This window comes from Teleopsis dalmanni, chromosome 1 (assembly GCF_002237135.1).
Source record: "Teleopsis dalmanni isolate 2A chromosome 1, ASM223713v2, whole genome shotgun sequence".
NCBI lineage: Eukaryota > Metazoa > Arthropoda > Insecta > Diptera > Diopsidae > Teleopsis > Teleopsis dalmanni.
Genome location: NC_051846.1, coordinates 211,517,843 through 211,537,848, shown reverse-complemented (window position 1 = coordinate 211,537,848; position 20,006 = coordinate 211,517,843). Strand labels below are relative to the sequence as shown.

Below are 20,006 nucleotides of genomic sequence, written 5' to 3'. Positions count from 1 at the left end.
ATGCATGATGACATTTTTATGGCTTTTTGTCTCATTTGGTGGAATTCAAATTCTAGCTGTTCCCAGGAACAGTTCGCCTTATAGCATATTTTATTTGCTTAATAAATAATTAATGTGCAACTGATGCTGATATCTGTCATGTTCGATTGATGTACGTACGAGTATTTACATTGCGGCTGATCAGTCAGCCTGTCAGTCTGTAATCAATTCTACTTTGCTAACATGTCAACCGGAAGTTCTTGCATATTTGAGTAATCAATTCGTATTAGCAATGAATAATCGAAATTTAATTAATTTGTATTTTAGTGGATTTCATCCAAAAATCCAACATTTCAATTAATTAAATTATGAATAATGATTTTGCAGGCAAGTCTTTAACTGCAATGAACTTGAAGTAACAACACAGTGACTTCATAACAATTTCAAACGAAAATTACAAATTGTTCTAGTAATAGATACACACGCCAGATACATTGTTAATGTATCTCAAGTGTGAAGTTATCGAACGAACTTCAGAGTCTATTTTGTTTTAAAATTTGTCTCATATTAAATTTTTGTTTATCATTCTTATATACGTCACCACCTAATGTACATGCAACATAAATATCCAATATACGCACTTTGCCCTAAATACACTCACTTCAAAAACTTTACCATCATCAACATCACCGGCTCATCTTGTCACCGTCGCTTCTATTCACCATTTTGAACATAATTTTGGCTTAACTAAATATTTTCCATACATGACAAACACAATAACGCACACTTTTGAAATATCCATTTGTAATTGTATTCCAATTCCACAGAGTGTTGACTCCGATGTTGGCTCATTGAATATGAATTCAACTGAAAATGAAGTTCCTGAAGTGGAGTCATCGAGTGAAATAATGGTCGATGACAACAAACCCACAAACTCGAATGACGAAAGTTGGACAGATGTCAATTTAAATGAAGATGCCGGTGTACAAGCAAATGTGGGTGGCATGATTGTAGGCAGCGGTGTTTCATCGAATGATGTCAAATTGCGTAGTCTTGATGGCATGCCACATGCACCACAGCAGTCACAACAACAGCAAACACAGACACATCATCATAGCGCAAATGAACGTGGTGATAAACCAGATTCTGAAATATCTGTTGTGCGAGTACCGGACAATTATGGCTCTTCATCTGGTGGTGCGACGAACAATGGAAGTCAACGTACACGTCCCGATGACTTGCCGATGAAACCACAACTTGTATCACAACTACCTATGACTACACCGTCACGAGAGGCTAGCTTAACACAAAAACTAGAAGTAGCGCTCGGTCCAGTATGTCCGTTGCTGCGTGAAATAATGGTTGATTTTGCACCGTTCCTTTCGAAAACTTTGGTAGGCTCACACGGCCAGGAGTTGCTAATGGAAGGCAAAGGCCTAACTACATTTAAGAATTCACAGTCTGTTGTAGAGTTGGTCATGTTATTGTGCTCGCAAGAATGGCAGAATAGTTTGCAAAAACACGCTGGACTTGCCTTTATCGAATTAATTAATGAGGGTCGTCTACTCTCCCACGCTATGAAGGATCACATCGTGCGAGTTGCCAATGAAGCGGAGTTCATACTTAATCGTATGCGTGCAGATGATGTATTGAAACACGCTGACTTTGAATCACAATGTGCGCAAACATTGTTAGAACGCCGGGAAGAGGAACGCATGTGTGACCACTTAATAACTGCCGCTCGTCGACGCGACAATGTCATCGCTTCCCGTTTGCTTGAGAAAGTGCGTAATATTATGTGCAATCGCCACGGGGCTTGGGGTGATTCCAGTGGTTCTGTGCAAAAGCAAACTTATTGGAAACTAGACGCTTGGGAAGATGACGCACGTAGACGTAAACGCATGGTGCAAAACCCACGTGGTTCATCACATCCGCAAGCGACTTTAAAAGCAGCTCTTGAAAACGGTGCACCTGAAGATGCTATATTGCAAACCAGAGATGAATTCCACACGCAAATAGCAGTTTCGCGAGCACATCAGTCTACACAGCACAATGCTGACTTATTGGATGACGCTGAGTTACTGATTGAAGATCGTGAACTAGATTTAGATCTAACTGGTCCTGTGAATATAAGCACAAAAGCCAAACTCGTGGCTCCTGGCATAGTGGCACCAGGTACTGTGTCCATTACTAGCACTGAAATGTTCTTCGAAGTAGATGAAGATCACTTGGAGTTCCAAAAAATTGATCCCGAAGTGTTAAAATACTGTGATCACCTGCATGGTAAATGGTATTTTTCTGAAGTGCGTGCTATTTTCTCGCGGCGTTACCTGCTACAAAATGTCGCTTTGGAAATTTTCTTGGCCAGTCGCACTTCAATCTTATTCGCTTTCCCCGATCAGCACACGGTCAAAAAGGTCATTAAAGCGCTGCCACGTGTTGGTGTTGGCATAAAGTATGGCATACCACAAACTAGACGAGCTTCGATGATGTCGCCACGTCAGTTGATGCGTAACTCAAATATGACACAAAAGTGGCAGCGCCGCGAAATATCGAATTTTGAGTACTTAATGTTCCTGAACACGATTGCAGGGCGCACATACAACGACTTAAATCAATATCCAATATTCCCTTGGGTGCTAACTAACTATGATACAAAAGAACTGGACTTGAGTTTACCTTCGAATTATCGCGATCTCTCGAAACCGATAGGTGCATTAAATCCCTCTAGACGTGCATATTTTGAAGAAAGGTATGAAAGTTGGGAAAGTGATAGCATTCCACCATTCCACTATGGCACACACTACTCAACCTCAAGTTTCACTCTCAACTGGCTAGTGCGTGTCGAACCATTTACGACAATGTTTTTAGCGCTACAAGGTGGCAAATTTGACTATCCAGATAGACTATTCTCTTCCATTTCATTATCGTGGAAAAACTGCCAACGTGACACTTCGGATGTAAAGGAACTTATACCAGAATGGTATTTCCTACCCGAAATGTTTTACAATTCTTCCGGTTATCGACTTGGCCATCGTGAAGATGGTGCACTCGTTAACGATGTGGAGCTGCCACCTTGGGCAAAGAGTGCCGAGGAATTTGTGCGCATCAACCGCATGGCCTTAGAATCGGAATTCGTCTCGTGCCAATTACATCAATGGATCGACATAATATTTGGCTACAAGCAACGTGGACCTGAAGCTGTGCGTGCTACTAATGTTTTCTATTATTTGACTTATGAGGGCAGTGTGGACTTAGATGGCATAACAGATGCAGTCATGCGTGAAGCAGTAGAAAATCAAATTCGCAATTTCGGACAGACACCAAGTCAGCTTCTGATGGAACCACATCCACCACGTAGTTCAGCAATGCATCTGTCACCTATGATGTTTAGTGCTATGCCTGATGACTTATGTCAAATGCTTAAATTTTACCAAAATTCACCGATAATACATATTTCGGCCAATACCTATCCGCAACTATCGCTGCCATCTGTGGTAACAGTAACTGCCGGTCATCAGTTCGCAGTCAATCGTTGGAATTGCAACTACACCGCATCCGTCCAGAGTCCCAGCTATGCAGACACACCACAAACAGCAGGATCCAATCAGCCACTAACGGTGGATCCAGTTTTGTGTAAGTAGTTATTTGAAAATATTATAAAATTTTTTTCTTGCATATTTTATGTCCTCATAACTTATTCATACATTTTGTTTTTCTTAATGATTAGCTGCACAAAACACGGGTCATAACAATCCAATGAACCGTCGGCATTTGGGCGATAATTTTAGTCAAATGCTGAAAATACGCGCCAATTGCTTTGTGACGACTGTCGATAGTCGCTTCCTGATCGCTTGCGGTTTCTGGGATAACAGCTTCCGTGTATTTGCAACCGAAACAGGTTTGTTATGAGATTTCATGTTAGGAATACTAAATTTTGAAGTGCAATTTTTCTGTGTTTAGCAAAAATTGTACAAATCGTTTTTGGTCACTTTGGAGTTGTTACTTGCTTGGCGCGCTCAGAGTGCAACATAACCTCAGATTGTTACATTGCATCTGGTTCTGCAGATTGTACAGTATTACTTTGGCATTGGAATGCGCGTACGCAGAGTATTGTGGGCGAGGGGGATGTGCCTACGCCACGCGCCACTTTGACAGGACATGAACAGGCTGTGACATCGGTTGTGATTAGTGCAGAACTTGGTTTAGTTGTGTCTGGATCAACAAGTAAGAACCGAGTTCAAGAAGATTTTAAATGTCTTATTTAGGATTGTGATAGGATTTATATTATTTTTAATTTTTTGGTTTTTTTTTTGTAATATTATTAGATGGCCCTGTACTTATACATACGACTTTTGGTGATCTGCTACGTTCACTTGATCCCCCTATGGATTTCTACTCACCTGAACTCATTACCATGTCTCGTGAGGGTTTCATAGTTGTCAATTATGATAAAGGAAATGTTGCAGCCTACACCATCAATGGAAAGAAATTAAGACATGAGACTCATAATGATAATCTGCATGTAAGTTCTGATGCTATACGTGTTTTATATGTTTCTCTATATATTAATTAATTTCTAAAGAGATATAAATGTATATAAAAATGTGTACATATATGTAATACGGATTAAATATATAATTTATTTTAATATGCTTTGTCTACTTTTTGTATTTTGCAGTGCATGTTGCTCTCGCGTGATGGTGAATATTTGATGACTGCTGGCGATAGAGGCATTGTTGAGGTTTGGCGTACCTTTAACTTAGCTCCTTTATATGCGTTCCCTGCTTGTAATGCAGCCATTCGTTCACTGGCTTTGACGCATGATCAAAAGTAAGTATATCCTCTATACCAGAAAAGTTCTTTGCCATCTTAGTTAACAATATTATTGCCATACTATATTTTTGACTTTATGGCTTTAAGTTATTTTTATGTTAAGTATTCTTGATCTTGGAAATAAATATTTATTTTATTAACTTTCCCTTGTTATTAGCGAATGCTATACATTTCATGTAACTTAATTTCATAAAATTTTTATAGAAAGTGTAAAAATATTATTTCAAACACCTATAGATAATTTAATCGAATGTTTTTATATCTCCTATTTATATTTATTATATATTATATATAATATATATTATTATATTGAGACTAGTTGAGTCAGTGCACTTGAGTGTTTTTACTCTCTATTGACTGTGAGGTTTCTTCATAACTCCTCTCAATACCCTGACTGGATTATTGTTTATCACTTCATCAGACTAAACAATAACTGACCTTAGATCTGCATACCTCTCCGAGGAGCCTGTAACCATTCTAACATTCGATAATGCGGTGTTGGTAAGCTTGTCTGTTTTCGTAAATAATTTCAGTGCTCTATCCTTTATGTATTTTTTGATCGGATCAATCTTGAGGTCCCTGAGGATGTCATTCGTCCTAATGTACCATGGTATCTTGAAAAGTCTTCTTAGAGCCTATCTAGCTCATTAATTTTTTGCATACATAGTTTAATATTCTTGTATTTTTCTCATTTTAGATATCTCTTGGCTGGACTTTCGACTGGTTCTATCATTGTGTTCCATATAGACTTCAATCGTTGGCATCATGAATATCAACAACGCTACTAAACTACTACAATAAAATACAGGCAATCAAGGACTAAGTTCTAAAAGACAGAATTGAATTTGGTTTGGTTGTAAGCAATACAAATGAATTTCCTGAAAAAATATGCAATTCGTTAATAGAGACAACCCTCAGACGTAAAAGCTAACAGACGTCTAACAGACGAAATGTAGAAATTGAAATAAAGCTGGAATATGGAGTATTAAAACTAGCACGAAGTACTTAAGAAACAATTATATTATAAATTAATGACAAGGTAGAAGTTAAATAATATGTTTGTATTTTATTTTGAAAATTAAGAAAAAAACAGATCATTTAAAGCAAATTTTATTGAAATTATAATTTTATTTACAATTTTTAGGCTAGAATTTATGCAGTTTTCCAAACAAAATGTTTTGTAGCGTTTAACGATTACTTTTGTGGTCTTGAAAATGCGCTAAAAATATTATAGAATTTAAATTAATTAATTAATTATAAAAATAAAAGATAGTTTAAAACGGCGAGTACAGTTAATTAGTATTTAAACATTGAGAAAAAAGTAGTAAAAAAGCAAAACAAAAAAAACAATAAATTGTTAAATTAAAGCGTTTATAAAATGGAACTAAGCGGCCAAAATTAGAAAAACAAAAATCACAAAAGGTAACCCTTAAGAAAAAATACTAAAAAAAATTACTAAAGTAGTAGATTTCTTAATCTAGTAATGTTGTTAAAGGAACGCGGGCAATGCAGCTTAACGAATTATACGCTAGTCTAGTAAACGAAACAAGTTAGTCAGTTTTTTATGCAATGTAAATAAAAAATGGCGCATTTCACTTTTATTCAATTTGAAGTGGTTTTTTTCTGTTTTGTTTCTCATTTTTTATTAAAAGTAGTAGTAAAAATTTGATAGCACTTTAACTGACGTCCATTTGTGTAACATAATTTCTATTAAAATTACAAACGTCCACACATTAACTTCTTCCTCATAATTCCTTTATATGTGTTGTAATAATTTTCTTAGTCATAATTTGCAGTTTGCTGCCTTGAAAAGGAGCAAAGTGCCAAAGCGTAAAATATCCCTCCTTATAGCGAAAGTTTAGAAATTTTAATTTAAAAGGACTTTGTTAGTAAAAAATATTGCTCCACTACAATCATTAATATATACAAAAACAAAAACAATATTTAATTAATATCGAACTTATTTAGGTTGTTAATTTTGAAATAAATTTAATTTGATTAGAATTATATTTCAATAAAAATATGTTTTATTTTCAATAGATACTATTTCATGAAGACGTTACATAGATATTTTTATTTATAAAGTCACATAAGTGAAAAAAAAATTCGTTCAACAATTACGAAATGAAAACCTTTACTACACTGAACACAAGACAAAGTATCAACTAACAGCACTAGAAAAGTAAAGTACAGTATAGGAAAATATGGAAAGAATATCAATAACATTACTGGCATATTCAGTTTTTTAGATTTTCACGTCAGAAACGATCTGAAAACAAAACATTTTACAGAATAAATTTCTGCCCCTTATTAACTGAATACTTTTCATAACTTTTTTGATAAACTTCACTCAAATATTACAGCTATCTATCTACTTTGGCTTTGGACGTACGTCCAAACCTTCACAACTACTTGTATCGATGTCACCTCAATATTACCTACCACACTTGTAACAGAAACCTACCTACCTATCAAATTGTGTATCAACTATCTATCTCCAACTAATTTTGGCATACACGTACGTCCGAACCTTCACAACTGCTTGTATCGATGTCACCTCAATATTACCTACCACACTTATAACAGAAACCTACCTACCTATCAAGTTGTGTATCATAGAGCGATTCTATAATGAGCACAAGGTTTCTCACAACATCTTGCAGTTTATAGAATTTATTCAACTCTACCTAACCTACTTAACTATTTGAATATATACATTGCTTTTACGATATTCCCAATTTTTATGGAATTTTTTTAACTTTCAGTGAGTTTCTACCCTTTTAACTTAAGGCATATGGGTCAAAGTGTGAAGGTCGATTTTTCACAAATTTTTTTGTTGAATTTATTCAGGTAGTCCCTCTAGCTTCATATGTCATCTATGTCTTAATAACGTATTCGATTGATTCACCTTTTCAAAATACTTCTAATAAATTTTATACTAAATATATGTCGTCCTTGATCGTATTCATTAGCCTTAATTACTTAACACGAAATTAAGAATGGATGTTATCTTTGTAACGTTTTCGTTAAATATTTGCTTATAAAAAATTATAACTATTTAAATATATTAATTATATTACATTAATATTTTTTTCCAAAATTTTTAACTATTATTATAAAATTATTATTTAATATTTCGTTAGAATACTTTAAACAAAATTTATAAATTTTTATGAACTATTTTATGTTATAGTTTATTAAAAAAAGAAGTTTTAAAATCAGCATAGTAATCACGTTAAAAATTAAAAAAAAAAATGTTAAAATTCTAAAAATTATTTGTTAAATTTGTGCACAACATAATTTTATGTTTAATTCATAACATTTTTTTATTATTAATCATATCTTATTGTATTGTATTTAATTGTATTTTATGTGTAAATGTGTTTGTATGAATTTTTAAAATGCATACTTTTTCTTGTGCAAATAAATATGGTTTATGTACTTTATATTATATATGAATATATATATAAATATATATATATATTTATTCAAAAATATAATTAACAAACTATTCTGTCCAATATGCAATTGTTTTCATTTAAATAATATATATAAATATTTAAAATTAAATTTAAAGTAACAAAGCAGTAAATTAACATATTTTGTAAATAGTTTAGTAAATAAAATATTTTAAATTGTGGCAATTTTAAAAAAAGCTAAACGTAAAATATTTTAAAAAATTTATAAAACTAGCAAAATATTGCAACAAAAAAACTAAACAAAAAAAGGTGAAGGATTTATATTTATTTGTATAATGTAAATATAGCTTAAAGTCTTTTAAAAACTTATAACAAAATAAATAAACTTGAATATACAGCTAATAAAAAAATCAGCCTAAAAATTAAATATATTTTGTTTAAACTAATTTTGATTTATTTCAGATACAAATTTATTGAGAAATATATATATATATATAAATAAAATAATTACAAATATTCCACATAGTTTTTTATAAGAGCAACGCGTAGATTTTATTAATATGCAGTATAAAATAAAATATGGCTGAAGTTTTAATACAAATATTATGAATTTAATATGAAATAAATTATAAATAAAAATTATTGAATTTATTAAAGCACAGAAAATTTATAGAATACACACACACATATACTTATAAAAATTGAATCATTAAAAATTTAATAAAAATTATTAAAAAAAGATAAAAGTTGATTTAACATTTATACTGGAAAAATAACTTAGAAACAGAGTCATTTATACTTCTAAGTAAAAACTTAGTAACTGCGTTACACAAACACACTTACAAACATCCATACATACACAAAAATAGTACCACAATAAATCAATAAACGTAAATCGTAGTCACTTTTTAAAAGGCTTTTATGCTACAAAAGTTTATATAAAAATAAAAATATTTAAAATAATTTAAAACTACAAGAAATAAGGTTACAAAATACAAAATAGTTCATAAATAAAAAAACATTAACAATAAAATATATTTTGTCAATAATGTTAAATATTAATAATAAAAATACTTGAAATAAATAAATTTATTTGCAAAAATATAAATACACAAACACAAACTTTAAAATACAAATAAAATTTAAATTTAACGTTAATTAAAATTATTTAAATTATTATTACTGCTAAATTATTATGTAAAGCTAAATAAAATAAAAAAATATAATAAAAAAAATTAACATAAATTCATATTGATATGGTATTAATAAGTTTAAATAAAAATTAACGGCAAAAATATAAAATAATATTAATTAATAAGCTAATTAATATTATTATGTTCAATAAAGTGAAAATTTTTGGTTTAAAAAATATAAAATAAGTGGTTTTTCTTTATGTTATAAATAATTATAATTATATTAAAAATTGAATAGTAACTATGGGTAGAATAAAATAGATTAGCTGGGTGTACATTAAAGGTAATACAAATTGTAGTATTAAGTTTACACTGAAGGTTAAGGAGAACGCGTTTGATTTGAATGTCGTCCCTAATTATAGACGCAAAACTGCAGACACAAAAGTGCGGTAAACACGTAGATTAGATTATCAGGTACCTTTTTTAGAGTCCTGTAGCACAGGCCCTAAAAATACAATCCACCAATTACAAGGTTACCTAGCATTCCAAATTCTAAGAATACATTTTAATTTAGTGTAATGAAAATTCATATAAATAGGATGAGATTTTTTAAATAAACTCAGAATAAAATCAATTTTCGAAGTTAGAACATCAAATAGTTTTTTCAAATTTCGGTGCTACTATTAAGTGTATCTGTGATCTAAAACATTTTAGTAACCGAACTGATTTTAAAATTGTGTGTTATTGATAAATTTGTCGCTGAGTTTGAGAACATATAAAAATAAAACATGAATGAGTACGACTGTTATGAAGAGCAGCATCAAATTCATTGTGAAATCGAATACATAATTAACTCAACTAAACGAAAAGCGTTGTCAACAAATACAATTCAAGAACATATGGAAAAGGTACAGAAGCTATGGAGTCAATTTCAACAAAATAACGAGAATCTACAAACCGGGCCAGAAGAATTATTTGAAAATTATCTTTATTCCAATTTATACCCGAAGGTGAAAGCAAATGTGAGTAAGGCGAACAAATTTTTAAAAAATTTGATGCAGAAAGCAATTCAAAAGGCTCCAGCAGTGAATGAGAAAGTTCCAATTAGTTGCGACAATAATACTAAATTATTTGAAAACTATATAAAAGCCGTAATGGAGATGAGAGAATTAATTGAGAGCGACTATAAAGATACTGGTACTCACATAAATGAATTGGAAAAGCAATTCAGAATAATAACTAATTTATATAATAAGATTGATCTACACAAAAATGATAGACTAGATGAAGAATATTTTGAAATAGAAGAAGACTTCAATACAACCAAAACAAGATTAATAAGGGAACTAAACGAAGAAAAAAACGGAAATTCGCTTAAAGTTAAAAATATTGAAATTCCGTGTTTTACAGGAAAGATAGAGAAATGGCCTTCATTTTATGATCTATACCATAAATTAGTCCACAAAGACAAACACATTTCAAATCTCGACAAAATGTATCGACTAAAAATTTTAGTAACAAGTAATGCAAGCAGATTAATTCAACATCTTAATGTCTCACATGAAAACTATGACGCTGCATGGAATCTGTTGTGTCGGAGATATGGAAACGAAAGGGAAATGTTTACTAGAATAGTAGATAAGTTATTAGAACAACCGACAGTTAAAAGTGATTCAGTGGAAACCCTGAAAAGCTTAATTGATACTACAATCGAATGTATTCATGATCTTGAAGCAATGGGTATTAAATTGAATGATACAGATCCAGTTTTGGCAAGATTAATCATAAAAAAACTAGATAAGGAGGGTCTACAGTTATATGAACAAGATATCAAAAAAACAAGAAATATTCAAGATCTAAAAGATGTAGTGGAACGTCTCGAACAACTGTATGAAGAACGAGTAGCTGCAAAAAAAGTAAATAAAGGGGCAAAGGATTCAAATGAATCTTTTCGTAAGCACTCAACCGCAACATCCTCAAGTATCAACACATCTGGAGATTCTGATGAATCAACGAAGGAGTCTAAAGCACTCACAATTGCGGACCTTGAAAAAATGATTGAAAGGTTGAATTCCAAGTTGCCCAGTCTTTCAACTAATCTTAAAATTGAATATGATCTGAGCACAGGAGAACTAAATCCTGTTTTTGAAGAACCAAAATCCCAGAAGCAGAAGGTCAAGAAGGAAGAAACAATTGAGAAGAAACAATTAAGTACAGAACTAAAAAGCTCAGAGGAATTCGATGGTTTCGAGATTGTTCAACATGATCTATGTACAGAAACAAGTTCTAGTTCAAGTTCTGAACAGAATTCAAAACCCAAAAAGCGGCAGGCCCAGAACGACAAAAAAATTAGTAAGAAAAGAACTTGTATTGTTTCTAATGAAAAATTAAGAAGAAAGGGAAAAAGCTTGGATGATTTTATCGAGCTTCTTCGCCGAGGTGTGAAGTATTACAATAGAGATGGTGTCAATCCAGATGCCATCATCTCGACTGAATACTCGAAAAGTTTTAATGAAGATAATATAAGAGCTCGATATAGTAATCAACCACCACCACTTACCTTTTTAAGATTAATCGAAGATGTTTTCCAAGCATCCTGGTGTTGGGAATGGTTCAGAGATGAGTATGTATTATTTGAACCCGACATGTGAACAATAAGCAATAAGCGATAAGTATAGTAAATACAAGCAAATAATGTTAATAATTTAAGTAAAAAAATTAATTAATTTTATATTCCTCAAATTAATTAATTTATTGATTTCATGATTTTAGAAAATTAATTACATGATTCTGAATCTTATCTGATGGTGTTATTTATTAATTGAAAATAATTGAAAAAAGATATTGTAAAATCATGTACACAGAATATAATAATATATTAAAAATTATTGTAATCGCTATAATCGTTAAACTAAAGAATGTAAAAATATCAAAAACCAAAATTATTGATACTGACAAGATATTAATTTGTCTTCTTAAAACGAGATGTTCAATAAAATAACAATTTATTCTTTAAAATCATATTGTTTTTTTTTATTATCATATCCTAATTATTGTTGTTTTTTAATCCGGTAAAAGAAATTTTCAAATTTTTTCAATTTAATGACGGGGAACAAGTAGCAGAAGTTATAAGAAAAATCACAAGGAAAATCGTACTTCGTCGTACTTTTTTAGAAAAAAATAGTGCTAGAAGATATACCTAATACCGGTAGTAATCCCCAGTAATAAAAGAAAATAAAAGGAACTTAAATAATAGAAGTAAATAATAGAAGTACGAAATTACTTGAAAAATAATTGAAATAAGATGACAGGGAGGAAAATGAATGAGATTATCAAAATATCTCCATTTACGTTGTAGAATTAGAAGAATGATTTGGAGAATAACTCGATACGATAAAACTGCATATCATCGGACTATAGTTATTTGTAGAGACATCTAGAGATCCAAAAACTCTAGTGGGTGTAGTGCAATTCCTAGAGCAACTATATGAATTACGAACCATAAAACTTTAAAGACCAAAAAATAACAAATAGAAATTTGATAAGTCTCACCGCCAACACATACTTTGCATAAACACATATTTCTATATATATGTGTCAAAATTTTTGTCAAAATAATTGAATACAGCCTTAATATATCCACAAACGAAAGTGCATAAAAATCCCATTTGGATTATTATTGCATCATTGATGACTTTGGGGAGGTGACACACTGCAATTTGACATTCAATGTATCCAAGTATGAGTAAATGATGTGCAACATCATTACATAGATTTTTTTGCCTTTAGTGTTCTATTACTGTTTACGAGGTTCCCGCTATTCTCGCTGTTGTCAGTAAATAAAAAAGAAGAAAAAACCGGTACATATGTGGTGCTTCGGGTAATAAAATAACTGACACATCTTTGTACGCAGAGTATTGTGGGCGAGGGGGATGTGCCTATGCCACGCGCCACTTTGACAGGACATGAACAGGCTGTGACATCGGCTGTGATTAGTGCAGAACTTGGTTTAGTTGTGTCTGGATCAACAAGTAAGAACCGAGTTCAAGAAGATTTTAAATGTCTTATTTAGGATTGTGATAGGATTTATATTATTTTTAATTTTTTGGTTTTTTTTTGTAATATTATTAGATGGCCCTGTACTTATACATACGACTTTTGGTGATCTGCTACGTGCACTTGATCTCCCTATGGATTTCTACTTACCTGAACTCATTACCATATCTCGTGAGGGTTTCATAGTTGTCAATTGTGATAAAGGATATGTTGCAGCCTACACCATCAATGGAAAGAAATTAAGACATGAGACTCATAATGATAATCTGCATGTAAAAATATTATTTCAAACACCTATAGATAATTTAATCGAATGTTTTTATATCTCTTATTTATATTTATTATATATTTTATATAATATATATTATTATGTTGAGACTAGTTGAGTCAGTGCACTTGAGTGTTTTTACTCTCTATTGACTGTGAGGTTTCTTCATAACTCCTCTCAATACCCTGACTGGATTATTGTTTATCACTTCATCAGACTAAACAATAACTGACCTTAGATATGCATACCTCTCCGAGGAGCCTGTAACCATTCTAACATTCGATAATGCGGTGTTGGTAAGCTTGTCTGTTTTCGTAAATAACTTCAGTGCTCTATCCTTTATGTATTTTTTGATCGGATCAATCTTGAGGTCCCTGAGGATGTCATTCGTTCTAATGTACCATGGTATCTTGAAAAGTCTTCTTAGAGCCTATCTAGCTCATTAATTTTTTGCATACATAGTTTAATATTCTTGTATTTTTCTCATTTTAGATATCTCTTGGCTGGACTTTCGACTGGTTCTATCATTGTGTTCCATATAGACTTCAATCGTTGGCATCATGAATATCAACAACGCTACTAAACTACTACAATAAAATACAGGCAATCAAGGACTAAGTTCTAAAAGACAGAATTGAATTTGGTTTGGTTGTAAGCAATACAAATGAATTTCCTGAAAAAATATGCAATTCGTTAATAGAGACAACCCTCAGACGTAAAAGCTAACAGACGTCTAACAGACGAAATGTAGAAATTGAAATAAAGCTGGAATATGGAGTATTAAAACTAGCACGAAGTACTTAAGAAACAATTATATTATAAATTAATGACAAGGTAGAAGTTAAATAATATGTTTGTATTTTATTTTGAAAATTAAGAAAAAAACAGATCATTTAAAGCAAATTTTATTGAAATTATAATTTTATTTACAATTTTTAGGCTAGAATTTATGCAGTTTTCCAAACAAAATGTTTTGTAGCGTTTAACGATTACTTTTGTGGTCTTGAAAATGCGCTAAAAATATTATAGAATTTAAATTAATTAATTAATTATAAAAATAAAAGATAGTTTAAAACAGCGAGTACAGTTAATTAGTATTTAAACATTGAGAAAAAAGTAGTAAAAAAGCAAAACAAAAAAAACAATAAATTGTTAAATTAAAGCGTTTATAAAATGGAACTAAGCGGCCAAAATTAGAAAAACAAAAATCACAAAAGGTAACCCTTAAGAAAAAATACTAAAAAAAATTACTAAAGTAGTAGATTTCTTAATCTAGTAATGTTGTTAAAGGAACGCGGGCAATGCAGCTTAACGAATTATACGCTAGTCTAGTAAACGAAACAAGTTAGTCAGTTTTTTATGCAATGTAAATAAAAAATGGCGCATTTCACTTTTATTCAATTTGAAGTGGTTTTTTTCTGTTTTGTTTCTCATTTTTTATTAAAAGTAGTAGTAAAAATTTGATAGCACTTTAACTGACGTCCATTTGTGTAACATAATTTCTATTAAAATTACAAACGTCCACACATTAACTTCTTCCTCATAATTCCTTTATATGTGTTGTAATAATTTTCTTAGTCATAATTTGCAGTTTGCTGCCTTGAAAAGGAGCAAAGTGCCAAAGCGTAAAATATCCCTCCTTATAGCGAAAGTTTAGAAATTTTAATTTAAAAGGACTTTGTTAGTAAAAAATATTGCTCCACTACAATCATTAATATATACAAAAACAAAAACAATATTTAATTAATATCGAACTTATTTAGGTTGTTAATTTTGAAATAAATTTAATTTGATTAGAATTATATTTCAATAAAAATATGTTTTATTTTCAATAGATACTATTTCATGAAGACGTTACATAGATATTTTTATTTATAAAGTCACATAAGTGAAAAAAAAATTCGTTCAACAATTACGAAATGAAAACCTTTACTACACTGAACACAAGACAAAGTATCAACTAACAGCACTAGAAAAGTAAAGTACAGTATAGGAAAATATGGAAAGAATATCAATAACATTACTGGCATATTCAGTTTTTTAGATTTTCACGTCAGAAACGATCTGAAAACAAAACATTTTACAGAATAAATTTCTGCCCCTTATTAACTGAATACTTTTCATAACTTTTTTGATAAACTTCACTCAAGTATTACAGCTATCTATCTATTTTGGCTTTTGGACGTACGTCCAAACCTTCACAACTGCTTGTATCGATGTCTCCTCAATATTACCTACCACACTTGTAACAGAAACCTACCTACCTATCAAATTGTGTATCAACTATCTATCTCCAACTAATTTTGGCATACACGTACGTCCGAACCTTCACAACTGCTTGTATCGATGTCACCTCAATATTACCTACCACACTTATAACAGAAACCTACCTACCTATCAAGTTGTGTATCATTGAGTGATTCTATAATGAGATCAAGGTTTATGACAACTTCTTACAGTTTATGGAATTTTTTCAACTCTACCTAACCTACTTAACTATTTGAATATATACATTGCTTTTACGATATTCCCAATTTTTATGGAATTTTTTTAACTTTCAGTGAGTTTCTACCCTTTTAACTTAAGGCATAATATTTAACGTTTTTGTTAAATATTTGCTTATAAAAAATTATAACTATTTAAATATATTAATTATATTACATTAATATTTTTTTCCAAAATTTTTAACTATTATTATAAAATTATTATTTTATATTTCGTTAGAATACTTTAATCAAAATTTATAAATTTTTATGAACTATTTTATGTTATAGTTTATTAAAAAAAGAAGTTTTTAAATCAGCATAGTAATCACGTTAAAAATTAAAAAAAAAAATGTTAAAATTCTAAAAATTATTTGTTAAATTTGTGCACAACATAATTTTATGTTTAATTCATAACATTTTTTTATTATTAATCATATCTTATTGTATTGTATTTAATTGTATTTTATGTGTAAATGTGTTTGTATGAATTTTTAAAATGCATACTTTTTCTTGTGCAAATAAATATGGTTTATGTACTTTATATTATATATGAATATATATATAAATATATATATATATTTATTCAAAAATATAATTAACAAACTATTCTGTCCAATATGCAATTGTTTTCATTTAAATAATATATATAAATATTTAAAATTAAATTTAAAGTAACAAAGCAGTAAATTAACATATTTTGTAAATAGTTTAGTAAATAAAATATTTTAAATTGTGGCAATTTTAAAAAAAGCTAAACGTAAAATATTTTAAAAAATTTATAAAACTAGCAAAATATTGCAACAAAAAAACTAAACAAAAAAAAGGTGAAGGATTTATATTTATTTGTATAATGTAAATATAGCTTAAAGTCTTTTAAAAACTTATAACAAAATAAATAAACTTGAATATACAGCTAATAAAAAAATCAGCCTAAAAATTAAATATATTTTGTTTAAACTAATTTTGATTTATTTCAGATACAAATTTATTGAGAAATATATATATATATATAAATAAAATAATTACAAATATTCCACATAGTTTTTTATAAGAGCAACGCGTAGATTTTATTAATATGCAGTATAAAATAAAATATGGCTGAAGTTTTAATACAAATATTATGAATTTAATATGAAATAAATTATAAATAAAAATTATTGAATTTATTAAAGCACAGAAAATTTATAGAATACACACACACATATACTTATAAAAATTGAATCATTAAAAATTTAATAAAAATTATTAAAAAAAGATAAAAGTTGATTTAACATTTATACTGGAAAAATAACTTAGAAACAGAGTCATTTATACTTCTAAGTAAAAACTTAGTAACTGCGTTACACAAACACACTTACAAACATCCATACATACACAAAAATAGTACCACAATAAATCAATAAACGTAAATCGTAGTCACTTTTTAAAAGGCTTTTATGCTACAAAAGTTTATATAAAAATAAAAATATTTAAAATAATTTAAAACTACAAGAAATAAGGTTACAAAATACAAAATAGTTCATAAATAAAAAAACATTAACAATAAAATATATTTTGTCAATAATGTTAAATATTAATAATAAAAATACTTGAAATAAATAAATTTATTTGCAAAAATATAAATACACAAACACAAACTTTAAAATACAAATAAAATTTAAATTTAACGTTAATTAAAATTATTTAAATTATTATTACTGCTAAATTATTATGTAAAGCTAAATAAAATAAAAAAATATAATAAAAAAAATTAACATAAATTCATATTGATATGGTATTAATAAGTTTAAATAAAAATTAACGGCAAAAATATAAAATAATATTAATTAATAAGCTAATTAATATTATTATGTTCAATAAAGTGAAAATTTTTGGTTTAAAAAATATAAAATAAGTGGTTTTTCTTTATGTTATAAATAATTATAATTATATTAAAAATTGAATAGTAACTATGGGTAGAATAAAATAGATTAGCTGGGTGTACATTAAAGGTAATACAAATTGTAGTATTAAGTTTACACTGAAGGTTAAGGAGAACGCGTTTGATTTGAATGTCGTCCCTAATTATAGACGCAAAACTGCAGACACAAAAGTGCGGTAAACACGTAGATTAGATTATCAGGTACCTTTTTTAGAGTCCTGTAGCACAGGCCCTAAAAATACAATCCACCAATTACAAGGTTACCTAGCATTCCAAATTCTAAGAATACATTTTAATTTAGTGTAATGAAAATTCATATAAATAGGATGAGATTTTTTAAATAAACTCAGAATAAAATCAATTTTCGAAGTTAGAACATCAAATAGTTTTTTCAAATTTCGGTGCTACTATTAAGTGTATCTGTGATCTAAAACATTTTAGTAACCGAACTGATTTTAAAATTGTGTGTTATTGATAAATTTGTCGCTGAGTTTGAGAACATATAAAAATAAAACATGAGTGAGTGCGACTGGTATGAAGAGCAGCATCAAATTCATTGTGAAATCGAATACATAATTAACTTAACTAAACGAAGAGCGTTGTCAACAAATACGATTCAAGAATATATGGAAATGGTACAGAAGTTATGGAGTCAATTTCAACAAAATAACGAGTATCTACAAGCCGGGCCAGGAGAATTTTATGAGAAATATCTTTTAGCCAATTTATACCCGAAGGTGAAAGCATATGTGAGTGAGGCGAACACAATTTTAAAAAAATTGATGCCGAAAGAAATTCAAAAGGCTCCAGCAGTGAATGAGAAAGTTCCAATTAGTTGCGACAATAATACTAAATTATTTGAAAACTATATAAAAGCCGTAATGGAGATGAGAGAATTAATTGAGAGCGACTATAAAGATACTGGTACTCACATAAATAATTGGAAAAGCAATTCAGAATAATAACTAATTTATATAATAAGATTGATCTTCACAAAAATGATATACTAGATGAAGAATATTTTGAAATAGAAGAAGACTTCAATGCAACCAAAACAAGATTAATAAGGGAACTAAACGAAGAGAAAAACGGAAATTCACTTAAAGTTAAAAATATTGAAATTCCGTGTTTTACAGGAAAGATAGAGAAATGGCCTTCATTTTATGATCTATACCATAAATTAGTCCACAAAGACAAACATATTTCAAATCTCGACAAAATGTATCGACTAAAAATTTTAGTAACAAGTAAAGCAAGCAGATTAATTCAACATCTTAATGTCTCACATGAAAACTATGGCGCTGCATGGAATCTGTTGTGTCGGACATATGGAAACGAAAGGGAAATGTTTACTAGAATAGTAGATAAGTTATTAGAACAACCGACAGTTAAAAGTGATTCAGTGGAAACCCTGAAAAGCTTAATTGATACTACAATCGAATGTATTCATGATCTTGAAGCAATGGGTATTAAATTGAATGATACAGATCCAGTTTTGGCAAGATTAATCATAAAAAAACTAGATAAGGAGGGTCTACAGTTATATGAACAAGATATCAAAAAAACAAGAAATATTCAAGATCTAAAAGATGTAGTGGAACGTCTCGAACAACTGTATGAAGAACGAGTAGCTGCAAAAAAAGTAAATAAAGGGACAAAGGATTTAAATGAATCTTTTCGTAAGAACTCAACCGCAACATCCTCAAATATCAACACATCTGGAGATTCTGATGAGTCAACGAAGGAGTCTAAAGCACTCACAATTGTGGACCTTGAAAAAATGATTGAGAGGTTGAATTCCAAGTTGCCCAGTCTTTCAACTATTCTTAAAATTGAATATGATCTGAGCACAGGAGAACTAAATCCTGTTTTTGAAGAACCAAAATCCAAGAAGCAGAAGGTCGAGAA

At 29.7% G+C, this 20,006-nt stretch overlaps 1 protein-coding gene across 2 annotated transcripts in view; it reads left to right on the top strand.

The window, feature by feature from the left end:
• The window catches only part of LOC119671755 (neurobeachin), an 80,421-nt gene extending 73,698 nt beyond the window's left edge, over window positions 1-6,723 (top strand). For both annotated transcript variants that reach the window (XM_038082520.1, XM_038082519.1), the window contains 6 exons: window positions 807-3,615; window positions 3,710-3,880; window positions 3,943-4,206; window positions 4,308-4,504; window positions 4,661-4,812; window positions 5,513-6,723. In XM_038082520.1, coding sequence (XP_037938448.1) covers window positions 807-3,615; window positions 3,710-3,880; window positions 3,943-4,206; window positions 4,308-4,504; window positions 4,661-4,812; window positions 5,513-5,603 — 3,684 coding nt within the window. In that variant the 3' untranslated portion in view covers window positions 5,604-6,723. The remainder of the gene's footprint in view (window positions 1-806; window positions 3,616-3,709; window positions 3,881-3,942; window positions 4,207-4,307; window positions 4,505-4,660; window positions 4,813-5,512) is intronic.
• The last annotated feature ends 13,283 nt before the right edge of the window (window positions 6,724-20,006 follow it).